At 51.3% G+C, this 23920-nt stretch overlaps 1 protein-coding gene across 3 annotated transcripts; it reads right to left on the bottom strand.

The window, feature by feature from the left end:
* Positions 1–2766: 2766 nt before the first annotated feature.
* CDK5RAP1 (CDK5 regulatory subunit associated protein 1) lies at positions 2767–20410 on the bottom strand. Of its 3 annotated transcripts, XM_063296799.1 has the most exons (14): positions 20182–20410; positions 18277–18595; positions 17640–17743; positions 16268–16302; positions 15010–15110; positions 12715–12925; positions 11379–11499; positions 8185–8415; positions 8008–8105; positions 7709–7764; positions 6715–6845; positions 4878–5027; positions 4172–4312; positions 2767–3500 (listed from the first exon to the last, which is right to left on the bottom strand). In XM_063296799.1, the coding sequence occupies exons 2-14, from the start codon at positions 18569–18571 to the stop codon at positions 3396–3398; spliced, it is 1779 nt and encodes a 592-aa protein (XP_063152869.1). In that variant the 5' UTR covers positions 18572–18595; positions 20182–20410; the 3' UTR covers positions 2767–3395. The 3 variants fall into 3 exon arrangements, 2 of the variants coding, with proteins under 2 accessions (XP_063152869.1, XP_063152870.1); XM_063296800.1 differs by lacking the exon at positions 20182–20410 and having other exon boundaries at positions 8185–8446; positions 11368–11499; positions 18277–19115; XR_010067516.1 differs by lacking the exons at positions 2767–3500; positions 20182–20410 and having other exon boundaries at positions 4197–4312; positions 4878–5050; positions 18277–19115.
* Between the last annotated feature and the right edge of the window lie 3510 nt (positions 20411–23920).

Raw genomic sequence — 23920 nt, 5'->3', positions numbered from 1 at the left:
CATCTCGCCCCAGCGACCAGCGCAGCACTTCGGTGTTTAGACCATCCTTGAACAACTCTATTACAGTTGCCTGCGACCAGTCTTCCACCTTCCCCGCTAGCGCTTTAAACTCCAGCACGTAGTCAGCCACGGTTCTCGATCCCTGCTTGAGCTCTTTCAAGGCACGCTTCACCCGCTCCTTCGCTAGTGGATCCTCAAAATGGTGCTGTAGGGCCCAGAGGAATTCGTCAAATTTCTCCAGTTCAGGGGCTTCTGACTGGCACATCTGTACATACCAGTCCGCTGCCCTCCCCTTAAGCTTGGTGGCAATGGTGATGATTTTCGCTTTTTCCGAGCGAAAAAGCGACCCCCACTCTTCCATGTACGCCTTGGCATTCGTCAGGAAGAACGAGAGTTTGGTCAGGTCCCTGTCGAACTTGACAGAGAAGTCCCTCAGTCCTCCACCCAGCAGGCCGCGCCCCCCCACTGGCGGTTCAGCTGCTTTGACAGCTCCCGGCCGCCTCCGCTCAGGGACGGGCGGCGACGCTAGTTCCACCCTGGGAGCCCGTTCCCCCTCTCTCAGGCGAGCTCCCCTTCTCCGTTCCAGGGACTGTGCCTGGGAGGAAGGGGTCGAATGCCGCTGGCTTGTCCCCTCCCACACCTCTTTCAGCGAACTCAGGTTCATGCTCATCTTCTGCAGAATGAGCTCCAGAGAGTCCATCTTCGACTCTAGCACCCGAATTCGGTCTGGAGTGGGGGAGTCCCCCCTCGGCGGCACCTGTACCACCGTTGGGGACAGCGGGTATCTCTGCCTCCAGGACGAACCCCTCGCCTCCGAGAAGTCCCCACGACTGTCGTCCCAGGTGACCAGTTCGCCCGGGGTCGTGACCGTGGTCTCTGGCGCGGTCTTCATGCCCGTAGCTTCACCTTCAGACCCCGAACTCGCCTCCTCCTGGATCGCTGAGAGTTCTTCCAGGGGGGCTCTGTCGGGGCGCATCATGGTAGAGTTGGGCTCTCCCTCACTCGACCCATCACTCTCCACGAGTAGCACATTTGGATTGGCCATCGCCAGCACTCTCCCTCACAGGATCGAAAGAACCCTTCCTTTCCTGGATAGGGGCCAGCGGGATTTGAAGTTTTGGATTCTCAGCTTTATGTAATGGTTGCCTATCCCAAACACTCAGACTCACAAGAGGTTACTTAAATGAAATCTGATTTATTAGGGAAATTATGGCAGATACAGAGAAAGCTGAGAATGACTAAAAGCACGCCAAATACAAACTAAAAACCCTCGGCTCCAAACGTGATCCCTCCCCCCTACCAGCCATAGCAACCACCCCCCTCCCAGGTGCTGTTAACCGTTTTCCAGACATCCTGGGAAAGCAACCTTGAACACAAGAGATAACCCAAACACATTCCAATCCAGCGGCCAACAGATAACAACTCCCTGACGAGGAATCCTCCTCTCTCTCGAGATCAAACACGTATCAGGCAATGACATGCGAAGCGTTACGATGTACCAAGCACATTGAAACGGTGAACATGACAACTGCTTCATGATTTTCAGCGGAAAGCAGAATGTGAATGTTTTAAATAATTAACTAGTCTCTCCAGTATACGCTTTGGTAATCTGGCAGGCAGGTGCTAACCCAGCTTGAGATACTCCACAGGGCAATGGTTTGTAGATCATCCAAGGAAGAATTCCCCCTCTTCTGCCCTTTGGAGTTACTGGCTAACCACGAGCCTCCTGGCATTAGTCCACAAACTGGGCATGTTGCAAGTTGCCCACATCTGGGGCTTTCGTTGACCAGGGTGGGGAACAGGACAAGATCAGACTTTCTTCTGGCCCAGCAGCCAGACCCCACCAGGATCTAACAGTGTGCAACCTAATACCAACACCCCCTATTAACCAGGGCCTTGCAGGGAGCGGTGCCGCTCGGTGCCACTCCCAGAAACTGAGATATTAGCTAGTGCAAAACACAGACTGATCTCTTAGGCGTGTACGAAGAGTGAACCCTAATCTTACCAATGTTGCAGGATGCAAATAAAGATTTCCCTGGGGTGGGTGTGGCTTGATCAGCCACAAGCCCTCAAGAAGGATGCAGTTGAGTCCCTCAAAAAACTGGGGAGACACATCAGAGCTGGTAAAACACAGTTCTTCTATGCTCTGGTTCAGTTTAAGAGGACGTGTGCAAGAGTTCATTCAGCTGACTTGCACGCTTGGCGTAGCAAAGCCATTTTCCACTCTCCCCCTGCCCCATCATGTAAAACTTTGCCCTAAACCACCAGAGACCACAATCCAAAACCCTCCAGTGAAGCTGTAGTTGCCCTCGGCCCATCGGAAACTGCCTGGGGTGGCCCGGGGAACCTTGATATCTGATTTAATCATGTGGCAGGACCTGGGAGGAAGGGCCTTTGCTCCCCATCAGCTGTTAATGGTTCTGGATTAAAGGGGCTCTGAGGATTTTAAGTTATTCTTTACTTGCTGCTGTTCAACCAATCAATGTATTTTACAGCAACTCTTGATTTTTGAGAGCCACAAGCTTTACAAGTAAGGACTGAAATGTTTTAAGTAATTAGTGGACTGAAAAACAAAAAGAATGGTTGTTGTCTCATAAATAACACGGTACCAGTAGAATAAATAAATAAAGCGTGTTTAGCTAAAGGTCTTGGTGATTTCATTCTTGCTGATGGGGAACTTCACAAAAAATCCTATTTAATCTTCTGGCCCCAGTAGTCAGATGTTGTGTTACACTGGAACAAATCAGGTAAGAAGTCCTTCAAACACACTTTTCGAACATTAATTTATTTATTCCACTGCTTCCCATCCCACTCCCCCTTTCTGAATCACAGCAGCCTCCACAACTGCAACTCCCATCATCTCCAAGGAGCCAAAAGTCATGCCGCCCAGCCCAGCTGGAGGGCACCTGCTTGGTGAAGAGAGTCCCCTGCCCAGGCCAAGAAGTCCTTCCCACGATACACAAGGTGAGCCACTAAGAAGCTTGCAAGAGGGCGGGCTGCCGACATGCCTTGCAGAGTGAACAGCTTTCATCTCGGACAGTCTGTTGGTCCTGAAGTGCCTCAGAGTCCAAGTGGGCACAGAACCTTCCACCTGTGAGCCATCACTGCCAGCAGGTTGGAAGGGCAGGGACAATCACAGGAACGCGCTGCATTTCTGAAACCGTCCTCCACTAGATGATGCACTGGGTCCTTTCTTCCAAGGCTGACTGTCCAGTCAAGCAGCTTGCCTTTTCCCTTCCCGCCTCTGCTGCAGAAGATCTGCCCCTGCCCTCTCCGGCTAACAGACTCTCACTGGGCAATGCACCAGACCGGGAGCAGCTGGGATACGGGACGTTCGTTGTTGGTCGGTCTGCTGCTCCTTGATGTCTTGGGGGTGCAGGAAATCCTCCCATCGCTCACTCTGCTGCTCTGCGGGGTGCCTCCACCGAGGCCGAGCTGCCTCTGAGCATGGTTCGGCAGAGAGGGGTGCCCTTCAAGGTCAGGGAGGAGGCAGAAGAGATCTGGGACAAGGGAGAAGAAAAAGACCGTGGAAGCGGTGCCCCAACTGGGGAGGGCAGCGGAGGACGTGGCTCCCCAGAAGCCAGCACTGGACCCTTCCTACGTGAGCCTTCCCTCCCCTTCTCCACGCAGCCACAGCCAAGCACTGCCTATGCAAACCCACGCCTGTCTGCCGAAAGGAGGGCATATGAAAAGGCAGACCCCATTCCCACCACACTGCAAACACACCTCCCTGGGTGCAAAGCAGAGGCCAGCGGCTTCCCTTTGCGCATGGGCGCCTGGAACGTCCGTCTCCAACTTCCACCTGGCAAACTGGCCTTCCTCGGGGCGCCGTCCTGCCAAGCCCAGCCCCAGTCCTTCGCTTGAGGGCCCTACAAGCCCTCAGCGGAAGCAACCGAGTCTGCAACTCCTGGCCTGCGCCCTTCCTCTGCTGGCAGCGGGACTAGCCCTTTCTCTCCCCAAGGCAGATTTCAGTCACTGATGGAAAATGAGACGCCCTCTGGGGGAAAGGGGGAGTTTCACAGCTAGCGGTCACACCGTCAGCGTAATCAAGGGTTTAAGAAACTGCGCCCTTACCCTCGCCCGCAAGAAAAATCCAGCATACAAATAAAACTTCCTTCCTGGAATTAAAGGTCTTTCCTAGGACTCCCAGAGAAGTGGCAATGCGAGTTACCTTGACCAGGACGTAATCTCCCGGCTGTGCTCGGACAGCCGATGCCTCATCGGCGCCGTCCCTCATCGCCACATCAGGGAAGATCACCTTGATCCCACCATCGTTCCGGCCCCACAGCTCCAGAGGGGAGCGCTTGCTGGGCTAGAAGGGCGGAGAGTGGGGGAAACGGACGTGAGGAGGCTTGGCAGCTCATTGCCAGCCGGCTGCTTTGGGACCACTCGAGTCCCGCCGCTCCTGGGGGGCAGGCTGGGCTGCTTGTAAGACAACAAACAACTTGGACCGCGCACACGATCCACCTTCTTCTCCGAAAAACAAGCCTGACACTCGGCAATGTCCCCCAACCCCTCCCTGCCAAAATCAGACTGCACAACTCAGACCCCCGCGTGGCCGAGTCCCATCTGGAGAGATACGTACATCGAGGCTTTAAAGCCCAAAAGCCCCGCATTCCCTAAAAGAATCATCTCCGCTTCTGAGACTCAGCCGAAATTGTACCCGTCAGCCAGGTGAGCATCCGTCCGCTGCCAGGCTCTAAGGCTGCTTCCCAGGCGCCTTCAAGGCAAAAGCTTCGGGGCTTTATTTGCAAATGGGCAGAGCGGCGAACACCCGGGACAAGGGTAACCTCCCCACCTGCCCTTACAACTGAGGATACAAGGAAGAGTCCCTGGGCCAAACAGTAGCAGAGCTGCTAGCCACGTGGCACGCTCACCCCTTCCACCAGGACAACTTGCACTTGGCCCACGGTGGCCGCACTGAGGCGGGCGGCTTCCTCCCGGAAGACCACGTTGAGCTCCTGCAGTCGGCGGTGCTTCACTTCGGGCGAGACGTCATCCGGCAGGCGGTGAAACGCCCGGGTTTTCTGGGGAGCAGAGCAACAGTGACCTGGAGGGCAAGACCAGCAAGGATGGGAAGCGGGACCACGCCACCCAGAGTTAATCCAGGGACTGAACTCTCTCTCCCCCCCTCTTTCTCATTAAACCAATTTATATGGCCCTCCAACTCACACATAATGACTCTGGGCAGCTTACAAGATGAAGTGGCGGAAATAAACATATTCTAAACTACCCATTTGATCGGCTCTGTATCAGCCTGGGCCCCCCAGGCCTGCTGGCAGAACCGCGTCTTCAGGGCCTTGGCACCCGAGTCAACACATAATGATCAGGCAAGGGCTGCTGCTGGCACACCCCTCTGTACCTAGCAGCCCTGTAGGGCAGACCAGACAAAGAAACCAACGCCACGCAGGCCAGGAACAGGATCCTGCAAGTCTCGATGCGCTTCCCCCTCACTGACTTCATCTTCATGTGAAGTGGGGAGGGGCTCGTCTGAGACGTTTTCACGCGCTACTTTCTTGGCCCGGGCTCAGGCCCCTCTTCTCGGACTGGCTCTTCCTCCTGGCCTTCAAGGCCATTCCCCCTGCCCTCTACAGCAGCCCAGCTCTGAATTTCCGTGGCTCCTCATCGGAGCAGTGGAAATAAGGTCCGTGCTCAGGTTTTCCGACACCCAACCAAGTCTCCTGCCATCGCTTGGGTCGCTTGGGCGAGGAGAGGGAGTGTGTGCAGAGGCAGTGGAAGAAAGGGGCGAACCCTGCACCATCCCCTCAGCAACACACAGAACCAGAAGCTTGGGAGGGCTTGTCAAACACGAAGCAGGGATTAGACAAGTTCCATGCCAGACTGAATGGTGCGGCAGCAAGCCATGACGCTCCCATCGCCGTACAAATAATATATAGCACAGCATCAATCAACCTATCTATCGACTGTGTGTGTGTCTGTGTAATGCAATAGATGTATTAGATCTACGTCTATTAGATGTAGTAATGTATGCATTTACTGATATTCATCGTACCAAATTTTTTTATTTCAGATTTTTTCATCCCTTTATGATTTTATAAATAACTCAAGGCGGCCAACGTCCCTAACACTCCCTCCTCCTCCTCTTTTCCCCACAACAATAGCAGCCCTGTGAGGTGGGTCGGGCTGAGGGAGAGGGGCTGGCCCAGGGTCACCCAGCCGGCTTCATGCCTAAGGCAGGACTAGAACTCTCCATCTCCTGGTTTCTGGCCTGATGCTTTAACCACTAGACCAAACTGGCTCTTTTGAATCTGTTCTTGAAAATATATATAATTCAAAAACAGATCCAACAAAATCCAACAACTTCCTGCCAGCAACTGCACACAAAAAATGCACAGTCCTAGTCCCCCCCTTCCACCACTGGAGGTGTTTCAGACAGGCTGGATGGCCACCTTTCAGGAATCCTGGAGTACCAGGAGACACCTGCACCAGGCGGGGGTTGGGATGAGATGACCCGGAAGGTCCCACTCCTTTCATTCTCTTTTTCTGCTGCTTTCAAAAGCTTCTTTTCTGCCCAAGACACGCTGGATTCTGTGTGGCACAATCCCCCAGCAGGTGGACACGAGTTTAGACCCGTGGCACGGAGCCCTCTCTCTGCCAGACACAGAACTCGACCAACTGCTGCAACGTGGAGCACATCTGCAGTCTCCTGAACCAGTGCCCCAGACGTGCCACCGAACCTTGCCCAGGACTCACCTGCCGCTCGCTGTAGGCAAAGATGTACGCGAGGTTGTAGCGGACCTCGCGGAGGAGCGAGAGCGTCTGCAAATGGTCAGCCTCTGTCTCCCCACAAAACCCGGTGATGAAGTCACTCATGAGTGTGACACCTGCAACAGGGATTTTATTTACTCCTTCAACCTGCACGGCTGCCCAACTCCCAAAATAACTCTGAGTGGCTTATAAGCAGCTCTAAAAATGTAAAAACAGAACCAAACAGAACAGGTATTTGCCAATCCCAAGCAAAGCCTGACCCTCAGGGCAAGAGGGAGGAGGCTGCGGGAAGCACACAGTTCAGTTCTGTCTCTCTGTCTCTCTCTCTCACACACACACACACACAGACAGACCCTGAGAATTTCCCAACGTTCAGCCATGGACTCAAGAGGTCATCAATCCCTTGCCTGGGAAACTCAAAACAAAGTGAACCAATCCTGCATTTCCAGAGGAAGTGTGAAAGAGGGATCACTGTTTCAACCTTGGCAACTTTAAGATGTGTGGCCTTCTGGCTGGGGAATTCTGGGAGTTGAAGCCCACAGAGCTTAAAGCTGCCAAGGTTGAGAAACCCTGCCCTAAACCAATAAATCATACACAATCACCCTACAAGCGAGATTCCCAAAAAGCTGGTAGGAAATCTGTTAGCAATGGTACGGGTTGGCATTTCGACCTCACATCTTCCGTTCCAAAATTTCTCCTCTGTCCAGGAGGAAAGATGGAGGGTGTTAATTTTTCTTTTCAGATGCTGAAGATATTCAGGGCTAATATTTTTTAAAAGGTGCCGGATAGAGGCCACACAATGACATCAACATGACAGCATGTGGATGACAACATAATCACGCAAATGATGCAATGATGTCATATGGCTGTGGCCTTGCTTGCTCAACACCCTCCCCCCCTGCCTGTATGTTAACTTTAAAGTTCATAAATACGTAATTTGCGCATGGGGGCAAAAAGAACGCATAAACGAGACGCCTACCTGGTAAATAATCGCGGAGATGGTACACAAGGTCCAAGTAAGCTTCCCGCGTGTACCTGGCAGGGTAAGAATGGGGGCACAATTAGGCAGATGTAGCCTCAAACGCACTTCAGACACATAGGTGCTTGTGCTTAAATAAGGTGTGTGTTCTGCTTTGTGCTGCAGCCCAGAATCTAGGCCAACTTTCCCAAGCTGGTGCTTTCAGACTGGACTGCTAAAAGAGAATGCCACATGGGGAGGGGCCGGACACTTTCAAAGTGCTTAGCACCCCTACACACGCACACGCACACACAGCTCACCCTCTCCTCATGGCCTCCAGGATACGGGAGCTCCCGCTCTGGGCCGGAAGGTGCACCTGTTTGCAGATATTGTGCCTTTCCCGCATGACCTCGAAGACCTGCCAAACGCAGAGGGGTCGTTATGGGGACGCCACTACTGGACGTGGCCCAGGAAGGGCTCAGCGGGGCCTGACCCACCTCGTCTGGGAAGTCTTTGGGGTGAGGAGAAGTGAAGCGGATCCTCATCTCTGGATCAACGGCAGCCACTCGGTCCAGGAGCTCTGCAAAGCACAGCCCCCCCTTCTTAGCTTTGTAGACGGTGCGGAAGCCCCGGCTCAGCTGAGGCGATGCCATGGAGAGGAACTGGACCTCGGAGGTGTCCCGGTAGCTGTTGACGTTCTGGCCCAAGAGGGTCACCTCCTTCACACCCTGCAAAGAGAGGACAGACAGAGTCCTGGGGAAGAAAGATGCAAGTGGAGCAGACGATGCTCGAGAGATCACTTTGAACAGGGACCTTCTCCTGCTGAACGTCTGCTCCAGAAGCAGGTCTGGGAGAACCAGCGGCAACGGCAACGGAACAAGGGATGCTGGGGATCGGTACGACCGGGAGCAGGATTTCCTGGCAAACCCATTCACGCTGCTAAAGGCCAGCTGGTTTCCATTCCATGACTGCCACCAGGGGGCGCTTGTTCAGAGCCAAGCCTTGGGCCACCAGCCCAGAGATCAAAGCCTTGTGAAATTGAATAAAGTTTTCATTAAAAAAAAAAAAGGAAATGCCATGGCTGGGATTTAATTAACCTGGTACAACAACGAGGTGGATTCAGACCGTCTGAAGCACAGGCCACAGAGAGAAGACAGCTGGACAAAGCTCAGGAACACGTCTGCAGCTGGATATATACATCCTGCAAAAAGGGGGAGGGTGAAGGTCCACCCCCACAGGGCTTGCTTGCTTCATTCCAGTTCATTCAGCCATTGTGGGCAGACTGCAAAGTTACTAGAAAGGCCACTCATTATTAAGATTCTTTCAAATTTTAGTTGATTTGAAAGAATCTTAATAATGATTCTTTGAAAGAAACAAGAAGACAGGAAAAACAGTAAAATGCGATTTCATTCTTCCCCATAGCAGAGGAAAGATATGAAATGAATCCAATCCGCTGCCCCTTTGGAGCACAGAGCAGGCACTTCAAAACAAACCAACAAACCATCTACAGAAATGCCTGGAGAAAGAGGAACGGGCTGCACCTGCCCCCCAAAGACACCAGAGGGCACCCACCGCGCTTCCTGGAGGAGGGTTCCCCAGGGAGCCCTACCACCTTTTGCTTGGATTTCCAGCTCAAGATTCTTTAGTGGTTTTTATTGCTTTTAATGTTTTTGTGGTTATGTGTTTCGTTATTTTGTTGTATTGTTTTTGTGTTTTAACTTCGCATGCTGCTCAGAGTAATACAGGTGAGATGGGTGGCTATATACCACCCATAGTATAGACGTAATACAGATGAGATGGGTTAGATGGTGAAAATCCAAGATGGCGACAAGCCGACGCTGGTTGCCACTCCAAGGGGGCAACTCCTGACACCCTCAAATTCTCCCCAACCTCTAACTTCTATCTTCAGGGGTTTGGGGAAGATCATCAGAGGGTTTTTATATCTGTGTTGGGGGGTGGACAGGCCCCCCGGATGGAGTGGTGAGGTGCAACGCAGAGCTTGGTGGTGCAGGTGGAGCTCAGCAGGACGGCGGAGCCCAGCCACAGAGCCCAGCGTGAGGCCGGGGCGTTCTCCGGGCCTGCCTTGGAGCCGTCTGGTTGAGGCTGTGGGGGCGACGAGCAGCACAGCGTATTGTGACGCGGTGAGCCCCCAGATCGGCTTTGGCAGTGGGGAGGACTCTGGAGGTGTGGTGAGCCCCGGGTTTACAGTATTGCACCAGTCGAGACCCCAGGGCAGGGGAGGAGGGGTGGCTGTTGTCATCCGTGAGTCTCTTGTGGCCTTCGGGGCCCTGCTCCACAAGTGGCCGGTTGTGAGACCCTGTTCTTCAAGTTGGGTGCCCGAGAGCAGTTGGGGGTGTTGCTGCTGTACCATCCTCCCTGCTGCATGGCAACCTCCCTGCCTGAGCTGCTTGAGGCCATCTCGGGGCTGGCGGTGGAGTTCCCCAGGCTCATGGTCTTAGGGGACTTCAACCTGCCATCCCTGGGGCATGCCTCGGAGGTGGCTTGGGAGTTCATGGCTACCATGGCAGCCATGGGACTGTCCCAGATTATTCGGGACCTGACTCAAGACAGTGACCTCACTCCAGAGTTGGTTTTCTTGTCGGAGCAGTGGCAACGTGATCTGAGGGGAGAGTTACAGCTGTCCCCTTTGTCATGGTCAGACCACACCCTGGTGGCCTCGAGATTCTCTTGTGTTGCCCCCCTTTGCAGGGAGGCAGGACCCTTTTGATTGCTCTGCCCCGGCAACTAATGGACCCGATGGGGTTTCATAAGGAGCTGGGGGTTATACCCGGGGATCTGCATGGCATAGGTCCAGGGTACCTGAGGGACCGTCTCATCCCCATTGCATCTATCCGTCCCACCCGATCATGCAGAGAGGGCATGTTACGGACCCCGTCTGTAAGAGAATTCCATCTGGCGGGGTCCAGGAGGCGGGCCTTCTCTGCAGTGGCTCCCGCCCTCTGGAACATCCTTCCCCCAGAGATAAGACAGATTCCATCTCTTGAGGCCTTCCGAAAACAATTGCAGATTTCGTTCTGCCACCTCAGCTGCGGCAGGAGGGGAAGTAATAATACCTGGAGATGGTCAGTGCCCTAAAATGGCCTCTTAGATTTCCGTGAATGATATTTCAACTAGTATGGTCATCTGGATTTTATACTGTATTTATCTTCAATTTTATATTTGTATTTATGTTTATTTATTTATTATTCAAATTTCTATCACCACCCATCTCCCCCAAAAAAGGGGGACTATATATGGTATTTTAATGTTTTTATCCTTGTAAACCGCCCAGAGTCCCCGCTTTTGGGGGGAGATGGGCAGTGGCAAAATTTCATAAATAAATATACATTTGACAGACAGATAGACGAGAAAGAGAGAAAGAGACAGGCAGGCAGGCAGGCAGGCAGTGATAGAGAGGGGATGGATAGACAGACAGACAGACGTACTAGATAGAGAGATATAGCCATCTGGCTGTCCTTTCCTGCTACCGGAACTGGGCTTTTAAACTCTAAAATCACACCACTGCTACTCTGCTTTTTTATTTGCTGGCTGGGGTATTCTGGGAGTTGAAGTCCACACATCTTAAAGTTGCCAAGTCTGAAAACCACTGGTTTAATCTAACAGTCTGGGTAATTTTGACAACGGGGCACAGACAGGCATTTTGAAGAAATATTAATCCAGTCGCTCCTACCTGGTCTGAGAGCATCTGCACTTCCTGGAGAATTGAGGCTAAGGGCCGACTCCGTTCGCGCCCACGGGTGAAGGGGACAATGCAGTAGCTGCACATGTTGTCACAGCCACGCATGATGGACCTGGCAGAGAAAGCAATTCCAGGAGAGGGTTATGGGAAGAATGGGGGGGGGGCGAAGAGTAGAGGATCACACTGGAATCTTGCTTCCCTTCCCAGGAAAGCACAGGTAACCTTTGCTGGCCATCATCTTTAATTGTGAGCAACAGGTGGATGTACCCTTGCCACCACACACTTGTTAAAATTAGAGTCTGCTAACACTGTGCTTCGCATATGACTTATTGTGGAAGAGGGTAACAAACCTCAGAACCACAGATGTTTAAAAAAGGGAGATCAGCATCGAAAATATCCAGAAATCCTAAGGTGCACCGATGGAGCCGCTGGGGCATTTCTGATCACGGCAATACCTCCACAGCAGTATCCTTCTTAATAGGCAAAATCCCAATCCACCAAGCCTCTGGCAACAAGATTTTACTGACTGGGGGGGGGGGGGGGGTTGGGGGGGTTGTTAGTGCTGGGGAAATTGCAGGCAGTTGGGCCAGTGGGATCTGCTGTGACCTGGCACGGCTTCGTGGAAAGACTAGTAGCCCCAACTTCGAGCGTGGGCAGCTGGAGGGAAAAGCCAGTGTGGGAACACACCATCCCACAGCACAGGTAGTCCTTGACTTATGACCATTCGTTTAACAATGGTCCGAAGCTATGATGGCCTGTAAAGCACTTCTGAGCGTCACAAAATGTTGCCCCCGCCCCCCGCAGGCACTTGGCAACCAGCTCGTATTTATGACCGGTTGTAGTGTCACATAGTCATGTGATCACGTTTGGCAACGTTTTTTGCTGTTTTCCAGCAAAAAATGCCCATTGGGGAAGCTGGATTCACTTAACGACTGTGATTTGCTTAACGACCACCATAAAAATGGTTGTAAAACTGGGTCCTGAGACAAGGACTTGTGATGGAAATTCCAATTCCAGTTGTGGTCATAAGCCGAGGACCACCTGTAATGGGAGAGATGAGCAAGTGAACATGGCAGCTATTTCCCTGATCCCGCCAGTTTGAGACCCCCAATGCCCATTCGGACGATTACACATCACAGCGCACAGGCTTTTCACGAAGGACTTTTAAGAGACATTGGCTTAACAGACCCCTTTCTCACTGACTGCCTGTTCAGTCAAGGCTTTATTCTACTCGAAACCAAATCTCAGGCACTTCCCACCCTGTTGGATCCTGCCTTCTGAGCTCCCACATCGGGTCAAAGCAGCAACAAACCGGTTTGCCTCTTACACGAAGGCGGTAGTCGCGCCAGGGCTCAGGTGGACCGGCAAAACGTCTGCGTAAGTTTCATCCAGAGAGAGCAGGACGTTGGCAGCCCGTTGGCCGGATTCAGCCACTGCCAAGAGCCGGGGCAGGTCACGGTAAGCATCTGGGCCGGCTACGATATCTACTAACTTTTCCTGGTCCAAAATTTTCTCCTTCAGCCTCTCGGCCATACATCCTGCAAGAACAAGGAGAAGCATGAGCCGAAGAGAAGAAATGCAGGACATCCTCCTTCAGAGATTCCGCGGGAGCCTTCCCTTGACTTCATCCCTGCCAGAAACCAGGCTTACAGGTTCAAAATCGTGAGCTGCAGCGAAGGGGGCAGGCAATCCCTTCTCAATGCTCCCGCATATTAAAACCAACCACCTACGTAAAACAGAAAGGACGCACGCCCAGGAGGAAGATTTCAGCCAGCTCAGTGGAAGACTCCTACTTAAAGGGGAGCATTCAAAACACTGTGGCGCTCTTTTCTACTTGTATTTTCAGGATTCCCCAACTATTGACTTATTTTGGTCTGAAATTCACCAGACCGTCAACCAGATTTCAGAACAAATGTTGCAAGATTCACAATTTATTTAAATAGGGAGAGTTATGAATAATTCTTTCTTTTCAGGGGGAAAGTAGACAAAAGATAAACCTTGTCTTAAAAGACAAATGTCTTACTCAGGAATGGGAACTCTGCATCTCACCTGCAGCAATGCATTACTGGCTCTTTGTCACCTGAATTGTTTTTTCTGACAGGCTGGCAAAGAAGAAACTTCCTAGTAATTTTCTCAATTCTCCCAAGTTGATCTCTCGATGATATACTTTCCTAGCCGCTGCTTTTTTTTTTCTTAAAGAAAACCTTCATAGCAGCCCCTGTGCTTGTTAGTCTGTTAATTCAACCACTGTTTGCATTTTATTTTATTCTCATGTGCTGCTCCAGTCAAAATCAACTCTGAACAGCTCAGCTACCCTACTTATGTACTGTAAATAAGACTGAAAGTACTGAGCCTAAAACACAAATAACAATATAATAAAAAAACATAGCACCAGAGATAAATAAAACTCCGTATTTGGTGCACTCCAGGTCACTTGAAGCATAACAGTAAACACTGGAAAGATGAACTACAAAAACAATTTAAAAATCAGTTAAAACAAAAACTGCCCAAAAGTGTCCAACGGAAGAGACTCTCGGTAGCTCAGGGCTGAACTGAGGAGCCCTGGGTGCTCTCTGAGCCCGGCTGTTGGCTTGCAGTCGTTTCGCGACCTGACTAGGGAACACCGTCAGTGCGAGGGAGGGTGGAGTCTGCTCCCTGTTCATTTAAGGTAGCTTGCCACGCCACTGGGGGTGGCGGTATAGCTGGCAGGTGTGTGGTTAAGCTTATACCGTATATAAACAGGGAGCAGACCCCACCTTCCCTCCCACTGACGGTGTTCCCTAGTCGGGTCACGAAACATCTGCAAGCCAACAGCCCAGCTCAGAGAGCACCCAGAATTCCACTGCACAAAAGTGTATGTGTGTGCGCGCGCACACACACACACACTCACAACACCCCTCCAGAGCCTGGGAGTATTTATACATCTGTCATTGCATAGATATAATTTGAAGGAGAGAAAAAAAAAACTGAACCACGAATATTCAGTATTTCTATCCCACAATATATTTTGTTCCCAAAGGTGATTGATGAAGGGTTATGTTGCTATAGTAAAAGGAAATCAAACTGCTCTAAAACCTCTTTTAATGGAAGGATTCTTCAAGAGTCTTTGTTGCCTGTTTCTTAGCCATTTCCCTGTTTTAAATCCAAAGAAAAATATACTGAATTCCTCAGTGTGGTTGTTCTGTAGTTTAATAAACCAAACCAGAAAAAAAAAGGTGATTCTTCTCAGCTCCTGTCAGAAACGCTGCTGGGCGAGAAAAGAATCTGGTTCTATTAAATGTGTGAAATGGGCATATCCTTCCTGATACATGATCTGCAATGGCTCATTCACACATGCAAAGGACCACAGGTTATGTGCACAAGCCAGCTGCACACAGGCTCCCAGAGTACCAACCTGAGGCCTCTTCTGGCCATGGGCAGCTTCAGCCTTTTGAAAGACCTGGCATCACCCATCGCCCCAGTCCCAGGTTCCCACCCCGGAGGAGAATTCAATCTTTGAAGGAAGTGGGACATTCACCTCCTGAGTCTTCCCTGGTTTCTGATCCTCCCAGTCCAGCCCCAAGAGGTCTCCCCCGCGCCCCCCCCCCCCGGCAAGAGCACCTGCTACAAGCACTTTTATTACCTAAAATCCCAATCCGCAGAGGCCCTTGTGAGCATTGCCGCTTGGCCTTGAGAGCTGTGAACGTGCGCAGGCGATTCCAGACAGTCTGCTCGGCCTTCTCCCTGAGGAGCAAAGAACCGTGGATGAACCACTGGCCAGGACTGAAAAGTCCCTGAATGTTCCTCTCACGTTGTAGAGGCGCCCTGTGTTTTTCCCAGCCCGTTCTGGGAAGTGGGAATCCAGATACAGCTAGAACGCCAACCCCACCGTCTTTTACCAGAGGACCGGCCAATCAGGGCTGATGGGAAGAAGAGTTCAGCATCATCTGGAGCTGCCCATCATCCTGGGTTTAGGTGACAGAAATTGCATGTTCATTTATAAGCCTACTAGTGTGCCACAGGTACACTACCAGACAGGTAGAAAGGAATAGGTTTACTTTTGGCCTCCTTCTGCCTAACCATCTGAAGGACAGCTGGACAAGACAGGGCCTAAGAAATAGACCATCTTCCCCAACCAAAGGACTTCTTGCTTTCCAGCCACCATCATATTAATTGCTTCAAGGGATACCAGGATGGGGGTCACAGAAGCTGAACTCCAACCCAACGGAGAGTTGGCCAGTTGGAGAAGGCCCTCCTGAGCACTGTCCAAGGAGGAGACTTCCAAACTCTTCAGGGGGGCAACCTGAGTCCACGGCTGTTTCCTACAATGGATCTCCTGCAGCATACTGGAATCCAGACCCCCGAACTGCTCCATCAACACGTTTGCCAGTTTATAGGATTAGCAAAACCATCTCCTGTGCTTGTTTAATTGAATGGGATGTTGGGTTGGCTGGATTTAATAAATAAGTGGATTGTCCCAAGCACAGCTTGTCACACTGATGGTTAACTCAAACGATCTCCCCTCTGAGCTGCCTCCCACCCACCCAGATGGGCTTTGGGTTTCTTGGATAAGTCTGGGAGATCAGCTAAGCTAACCATTCCCAACCAGGCAGCCTCCAGATTTGCCAGAACTGCAACCCCAAAGCAATCAGTCACATCAGGAAGATGCCAGGCTGGAGACAGACAAACGGAAGCAGGAAGACAAGCTCCCCATCAGGAGATGGAACAGTCCAGCGGCCTTGCTAATTCATCAGCAGAATTATGAATACATCTAATCCAAGCAGAAAAGCCAAAGAAGAAACTAAGCAGTCTCAAATTTAAAGACTAAGGACACCTGGGGGAATGGCGCCGCATGCTATAATTATCTCTAAGACCAAAGAAACCAGCAATCCATGTCTTACCTGATGGAACACGTGACAAGCAGAACCACGTCAGCCTGAGAGTGTGGGGACAAAGAGATGGAATTATTAAACACGAACAGGCGTGGGGAGAAACATTTTCCTTCTCTGGGGTCAAATGTTCCACATCTGCAGGGAGTGGGCTTCCTGACTAATCTTCAGATTAGATTCCTCAGAAAGCTCTACTGAAGCAGAAAATACCGTCTCCAGCATTCAAGCTTGAAGGCACACTGGTGATAACAACGTGTGGCTTAGGAAAAGGTAACCAGAATTGGTTTTTCCAAAAGTCCTAACTTCATGACGTCATAACATTAATAATAATGTATTAAACTTTGGGATGGCATGGAGGGCCCATGACTCATGTGTCACAAGACTTCAAGTCTGGAAGAATTCGACTCTGTCACGATGTTGGGCCAAACAGAAAGGGAACCCTTTTACAAACCCTTCGGGATGAGAGAAAAACTTGCTGTTTATTTTGAGACATTCGGGACTCTGGCATTACCCAGAATATAGTTTACGGAGCCCCATGGAGGAAACCAGAAGGATGTGGGTGTGGGTGTGGGTGTGGGTGTGTGTGTGGGTGTGGGTGTGGGTGTGGGTGGGTGTGGGTGTGGGTGGGGGTGTGAAATGAAGGCACTGGTAAACTAGAGAAAGAGATCTTACGAGGAGACATTCTTTAGCGGAAATTTTGAACAAGACAGGCTGACTGTGCATTTTAAAAAGGAATTTAACCAGTCAGTAAAGCAGATTCAGGTGCCTGAAGACTTTTCTGACCCGGAGACACTTCTCCAGCAGGGCTGTATAAACTTCCGAAAAGATTTGGAAGCCGTGCTACGGACCACGTGCTGGTGCATGCCCAGACTTTCCCTGCCCTTTGTTAAAGCAGCCAAATTCCGCTGCTTTAAGAGCCCCAAAACTTTAATTAACCGGTTCCTTAAAGCAGACGCACCATGGAAACACTTCTTCAAAACTGTTTTCAAAGCACGGACATCCCCAATCTCTGGAGGCTCTATATTTATTCACTTGTCAGATTTATAACTTGTCTTTTGCTCAAGAGCTTAAGGCTGCCTACATATTCCCTCTCCTCTCATTTTTTGCTGTAACAATAACCCTGTGAGGTAGGCTAGGCTGAGAGCAATTGGGCCAAAGTCACCCCACTAGCTTCCATGGCTGAAAGCAGACCAGAGCCTGGGTCGTCCTAGTGCCAACCTATCACCTTCATCACTACACCACCCTGGCTCACCTCTGGCAGGCTTCTCCAACCCAGTGCCCCCCATGAATGCTGGACTGGCACTCCCATTAGCCCCAGCCAGACTGCTTTTAGGGCATCTAATGAGGCTGCCACCAGAAAGCACCCCGGCTGGGCCCCGAGTACCTCCGCGAGGCTGCTGGTCCTCTGGTAGCCGCTCTGCTGAAGGATGGCCCAGGCGGTCTCCGTGTCACTGACATTCATCTGGCAGCCGTAGGTCTCCAGGTAGACTGCGTGGCAAAGGGGGGGAGGGGGGATTCCTTAATGGAGGGGCTGAGCAGTTCTGCCACTCATTCTGGGGTTGCTCCATTCTCCGTAGGATTGTAGACATCCCCCTCTGGGCCAAGACCGACCCCCCACAAATCATCCTGCCTGGACAAATGCCTGTTTCCAACAGAGGAGATACCCACTATCTGCAACTAAACCCATCTAAGATAAAGGTTCCCACGGAACGTGACTCCTGGTAACTGTAGGGACAAGTCTGTGTAGCTTTCCTGGCAGCAAGGAAATGACTTGCCACTGTCATTTTCGGACTTTCCTGCCTAAGCTACAGCCTCAGGATTTCCTAGTGGTCCCCCATCCAAACACAAACCGGGTTCAACTCTGCTAGGTGCCAGACTGCTATTTAATCATGAGAGAAATATTTTGCTGCTGGAGCTGCACAGCAGGACACATGAAGACTCCAGTGATGTGTCTCTACACAAAATCAAGCCAGCAGTCCTGCTGCGTTTCAGGAAATGTGTGCTGGAGCGGCAATACAGACCTTTCTGTGGGGAATCTGCCAGGCTGATGGGTCCAAGATAAGGTGCAGGGCCTTCCAAGGCTTCAGCTGGCAAGTGGTGGGCATCCTGTGCAGGAGCAGCCGCTTGTACGAAATGCTGCAGCGATGGCCCCACTGCTAGCTTGGAGCGGAAATCTTCGAGGCTCCCCTCACCTCTTGCTTTTCTAGGGGGGGTCCCAGCATCCGGACTACAGGTCGAAACCCAGGCCTGGAATCTCGAGCACACAGACCAACCCAGAGACCTTGGGCAGATCAGAGCGCCGCGCAAAGCCAGCATCTTGGCACGAGATCCTTCCGCTCCCTAGAGCAAGCAACAGATTAGAACTTTCGATCGCCTCTTCCAAGGTGCCCTTCAAACAAGACGCGTGGACGTGTCATTCCAAAAAGCGCTTAAAGTCAACAGTGTGTGCATGGGATACGAGGACCTTTCATCCTGAACTACGCCCTTCTTCAACTTGCAACAAGCATTCATCGTGAGAGCATGTCTAAGAACTACAACCCAGAAGCCATGGCAGATAAAGATGGCTGACACAGCACCATAACGACACCTGGACAAACAGCTTTCCGCATCTGTCCCCAGGTGTGTTGGACTACAACTCCCATCCCTCCTCCAGAAACTTGCTCAGGGGCAGTTTGCAGCCCTTTCCTGAGGGCACGAAGCCAGGGCAGACCTGAAGGGCAGATCAGTTCCTTCTGCAATCCATGGTGCAACCTTATAAAGGGATGGGGACCCTTGAAGATCATCTAGTTTGACCCCATGCTTAGTGTGAGAAGCTCACAGCCTTCCCAGGAGGTGGCAACCCAGACCCTACTTAGAGCTCTAGAGGGGGAGGGACCTCTGAAGTCACCAAGTTCTCAAGAAGTCATCGAACTAGAGAGCCTGTCTGGTGTAATGGTGAAGGTGTCAGCCTAGAAACGAAGAGACTGTGAGTGCCGGTCCCTGCTTAGGCATGACCACCGCCTCTCCCTGATGGTGTCTGCCTATCCCACCAGAGTGGGTAGGGGGGCACGCTCCAGGTCTCTTCCCGTAAACACTGCCACCCTGCGGGTCCTCAGAAGCACGCCCTTTCCATTGCAGCCCCTGCCCTACGGAACACCCTCCCCACCCCAAGATCCAACGGGCCCCCACCCTTCAAGCCTTCCGGAGGGCCCTTAAACCCGGCTCTTCCGCTGAGCACTGGGATGGGGGGCCCCAGAGCAGGATGCGGATGTGGTGGGTGGCATCAGGGCAGCGTGGTGGCGGCGCCAGGCTCCTCAGTTCTTGATTTATTGTTCCTTTAGCCTTTACGGCTGCATAGGTCATTTTGGTCCTGGGTTGTATGCCACCCAGAGTTCGGGTTTAAGATGGGTGGCTATATGGAAGGAAGGAAGGAAGGAAGGAAGGAAGGAAGGAAGGAAGGAAGGAAGGAAGGAAGGAAGGAAGGAGAAAGAAAGAGGCAAGCAAGCAAGCAGAAAGACAGACAGCCGGGTGACTCCGGGCCAGTCCCTCTCTCTCAGCCCAACCCACCTCACAGGGTGGTTGTTGTGGGGAAAAGAGGAGGCGGGGGGGTTCGGGGCGTTCTCCGCCTTGAGCCGGGTATAAAAACGGCGGGATGAAATCCTCCTCCTCCTCTCCACCCCCGCTCCAGGCCCTGCGGGAAAACCCCCAGGGAAGGGGAGGGAGACTGACGGCTCTTACCGGGGCTGCCCGTGAGAGCGGCGCCCGGAACCAGAAGCCGAAGGAGAGGAGAGACCCCACCCGCGAGCCCACGCCCACCCGCGTCCTTCAGCAACTGGGGCCCCGCGGTGGGCGCGCCTCCCTCCCTCGGCGGCGGGGATGAGGGGAGCCACCGTCCAAGGGGGCAGCGGCGGAAGATCCGGGGGCACTTCCGGCGGTATAGAGCCGACTCCGAGGCGGCGCTGCCCGGCCTCCGCCCACGGGGGCGCCTCCAGCGGCGCGGGTGCAGCGCCCAAACCGTCCCCCCGGAAACGCGCTCTGCGGCGCGACGTTCCGCGCTCCAAAGTTCCGGCCTGCCCTCCTGTGTTGCGGTCTTTCTCAACCTTGGCATGATAGGATGGGCGGACTTCATCTCCCAGAATTCCCCAGCCAGGAAGCAGGAGCACTAGAGCAGTGTTTCTCAAGCTCAGCGTTGGCTGGGGACTTCTGGGAGTTGAAGTCCACCCATCTTAAAGTGGCTGAGCTGTTGCCGCACCACACTGGTTGAACTCTGGACTTCTGGGCAGCCCCACCATGTTTGCAATTGTCTCTGCCCCCCCACTGGGTTAACACAGCATAGTTAACCTGGATGCTAAGTTAACCCAGAGTCTGTGTTCACACGGTGGCTTGAACCCTTTTTAAACGGCCCAGCTTCACCCAGTGAATGGAGGTGAACACTAGCCCACCAAGGAATGCCGCCTGGGGCCCTTCGCTGCCTGGGGAGCTCAGGGTGTGAAGTCACCCGAGAGAAAAACAGTAACGGGAGAAACTGGGTCAGCTCTCTGCCCTGAGAGGCTGCCAGCCGAGTTTCAGGCATACATCTTTGCTGCCTTCACCTGTGTAATAGCTCATGTTCAGCGGTGGTGCTGTTAGAATCTTTTTTTGAAATTTCCTTACCAGGTTCGCTTCTGAGCCGGGACCAAAGACACAGGCAGTTGCATGAAATGAAGTTCTTTATCCTTCACCCAAGAGCAAAAGCAACAACAGCCAGCTGTTGGGCGGGCGATCGCGCAGGACCCCCTCCTGACAGCACATCATATACATTCCATATAGAATACGTCCCCTTACTCAGTTACCCATACCCCCAGCTTAGCATCATTCCATATAAGGACCTTCCTTCCTTCACTCTATCTTAATATCATTCCATACAAGGGACTTCCTCCCATCCTTGCTGAGGCCCCTTGACCGTTATCAAACAATCCCTTTCCCCCGGAGAAGCTGTCCTTGGAGTGTACACCATATCCCTCTGTGGGCATAGCTATCTATCAAGGCCTGTTAGAAAGGAAGAGTAAGAAAGCCAACAAAACTCTTCAAGGAAATAAAACATGGTTTCAGAGCCATCATAAAAGTACAAATGTTTCTAATATATTAATACTAAATATAAAATATATTTGTATGTAAGTTCAATATATGTAAGATCTCCTATCAGTGCAATGCAGTGAAGCACATTTGCAAGCAAAGAGGCTGGTTTGCAAAGCCAGAAAGTGCAAACCAGGGTTAATGCAAACTAGACTGAGCATGTCCTGCAGGGCATCAGTTCACTGGAGGTGCCTGTAGGATAGTGGTGGATCAGGCCCATTTAGTGAGTCAGCAACTCCATGGATTTTGCAAGCCCAGAAAATGGATTGAATCTGTAACCAGGTTGAGCAGATTTTCTGGCTGCATTAACCTCAGTGGGTTTAATTTCTGAGATGTGACACAGAACAGAAGGCTACTATTACATCTTTCCCCTTTAACACTGTGGTTTTAACGTCTCTAGAAAATAAAACAGGCTCCCAAAATATACCATGGTAACCCCAACCCAACGACGAAACCCTTTTATTTCCTTGCTTATGAAAAATAAAGCATCGCCATCATTTTCTTCGCAATGTTAGCTCCTTCCCATAAAGTGTCTCTCTACACAGAAAAATGTCATAAAACCTCTGATGGGCAGAAACTCATGACCATCTCCAATCCTTGCTAAGTTCAAACCCATCTAAGTGAGCTTTCTGAACTAAACAACACAAGGTGGTGGTTTGAAATGATCCTGTTAGCCACATACAAAAATGGGATAAACTTTTACTGTATTTCTGGATTTTAAGGCTCATCTGGGCTTGCCAGGGTTAGATCTGGATATACTTGCATGCAAAGCCCCCAGGAAATCCAGGGGTCTGCCCATATTTCTGTTATTTAGTGGTACAGCTGCTGCTGCTGCTGCTAAAAGTAATCCTTTTGCCCTCTATACCAAGGATGCACAACTTTTTCCAAACCAGATATATACACAGGAAGTGGCTGGACCCAGGATAAAAACTAAATGTAACTTCATTTGATTTAACCTTATTTCAGTTGCAATTAAATTAAATGAATTAAAATAATTTGTAAGGTTAATCCACATTTATTCAATTATATTTACCTACAATCTGCACAATCCCCTTCCTCTTCCGATTTTATTCTCAGCCTGCATGTGGTGAGTAAATTCAATCTGTTATCACAAAGCAGGGTTTCTCAACCTTGGCAGCTTGAAGCTGTGTGGACTTCAACTCCCAGAATTCCCCAGCCAGCGTGGCTGGTTGGGGAATTTTGGGAGTTGAACGCACATCTTCAAGCGCCCAAGGTTGAGAAATACCGTCTCAGAGAAATGGACTGGGAGGGAGGGTTGGCACCCTGGAAACCTCTTGCAGCCAGGAAGTAGGTGCCCCTCAAGGCCACCTTATGCCATAATGTGTCTAGTCCTTGCCATGCTGAACCTCCCCAAAATCTCTTGTGGCCATAAGGTGAAGGGGGACCTGGACCCATTCTCGCAGCTCTGAGGCTGGAGATTAATCACCAGGACTTCCTTGAGAATTGTACCAATTCATCAGTCAGTCAGTCTCCTGGCCAGCCAGTCCCCTCAGAGTAATTGAAAAGGCTACTTGCCAAACTTTGACAGATGTGTGGTTCTTGTTTGCTTCAGAATGTGTGCCAAGGGCTTAGCTGATTTTGCTACATTAATTAAAACACCACAGGGTGAAAGGAGATTTTGCCTGGGAGACCGTCCCAGTCATGCCACAGATGGGTCCTGCTTGAGGACAGGCCTCTCTTTCTTCCTTTGATCGAAGTGCTCCTCAGCTGTTTGAACATCATGCTCATTAGTTTTGCTTGCTCAAGGTGGACGATCCCATCACTGTGATGTACCGCCAGACGTTTGGACTTCAGGCCCCTGTACAGAAAATCCTCCTGGCTTGCGCAGAGCCCTCGCAATAATTTGTAAGCTCTCTGCTGGGCAGCTTTCAAGCAGGAGCTCAAATCATGTCCAACCTGCTAGAAAGATGCTCTGCTGTATTTCTACAGATGGTCCAATTATTACTCCAAATATGTCAAACAGTTAATGGCTGTCTTTTTGGAAAGGATAGTCCAGAAGCATGATAAACAGAGATCATTGTTGCATCCTGATGGATGAAGCTTCAGGCAAGGACAGGAGCTGATGACTGATTGGAAACCAACCCTTGTTGCGTGTGAAGAACCTGCCAGAGGAATTTGGCATCCTGTTCAACACACTCTACAAGCATGGAAAATTTGCCCTTGGCACCACGCAAGGATCCAAGACGTCCAGGAGGGAGAAAAGCCCCACAAAGAAGGTGGCTAAGGATGGGAAGGTCTGCCAGCTTCACTGAAGAAGAGGGTGGTGTCATCAGATGGTTGAGAAGGTCACTGTAGGCATGGATGGGAAAGCTGTCCTCCTGAGCATTCATCACCATTGTAGTTGGGACCTTCAGCACCATCATTCCCCCCGCCCCACCATGGCAGAAGGAATGAGGCAGCTGGAGCTGGATGGCAAGAGAGATCATTTTCATCCGTGGCCATCAGCAGTTGCCAGGAAAGAGTGAAAAGATGCAGGAAAGGCTGAATGTTGCACCCTGATTCAATGTAATCTAAAATATGCCTTGTGCATTATGGGTACAGTTTTTGCAT

The sequence above is a fragment of the Candoia aspera genome, chromosome 3 (genome assembly GCF_035149785.1).
Source record: "Candoia aspera isolate rCanAsp1 chromosome 3, rCanAsp1.hap2, whole genome shotgun sequence".
Lineage (NCBI taxonomy): Eukaryota > Metazoa > Chordata > Lepidosauria > Squamata > Boidae > Candoia > Candoia aspera.
Note: the sequence above shows the minus strand (reverse complement) of the source record. Positions and strands in the feature narration are given on the sequence as shown.

Bases quoted from the DNA above. Each gene is read 5' to 3' on its own strand.
- CDK5RAP1 (XM_063296800.1), bottom strand. From the start codon at position 18,571: ATGCTGGCTTTGCGCGGCGCTCTGATCTGCCCAAGGTCTCTGGGTTGG. The intron at 8,447-11,367 runs TGGATTAATATT...TGCATCTTTCTT, and splicing joins TCAGACCAGGTAGGAGCGAC to CCCCAGGACTCTGTCTGTCC. The intron at 8,106-8,184 runs GTGGGTCAGGCC...TGCGTTTGGCAG, and splicing joins CCAAAGACTTCCCAGACGAG to GTCTTCGAGGTCATGCGGGA.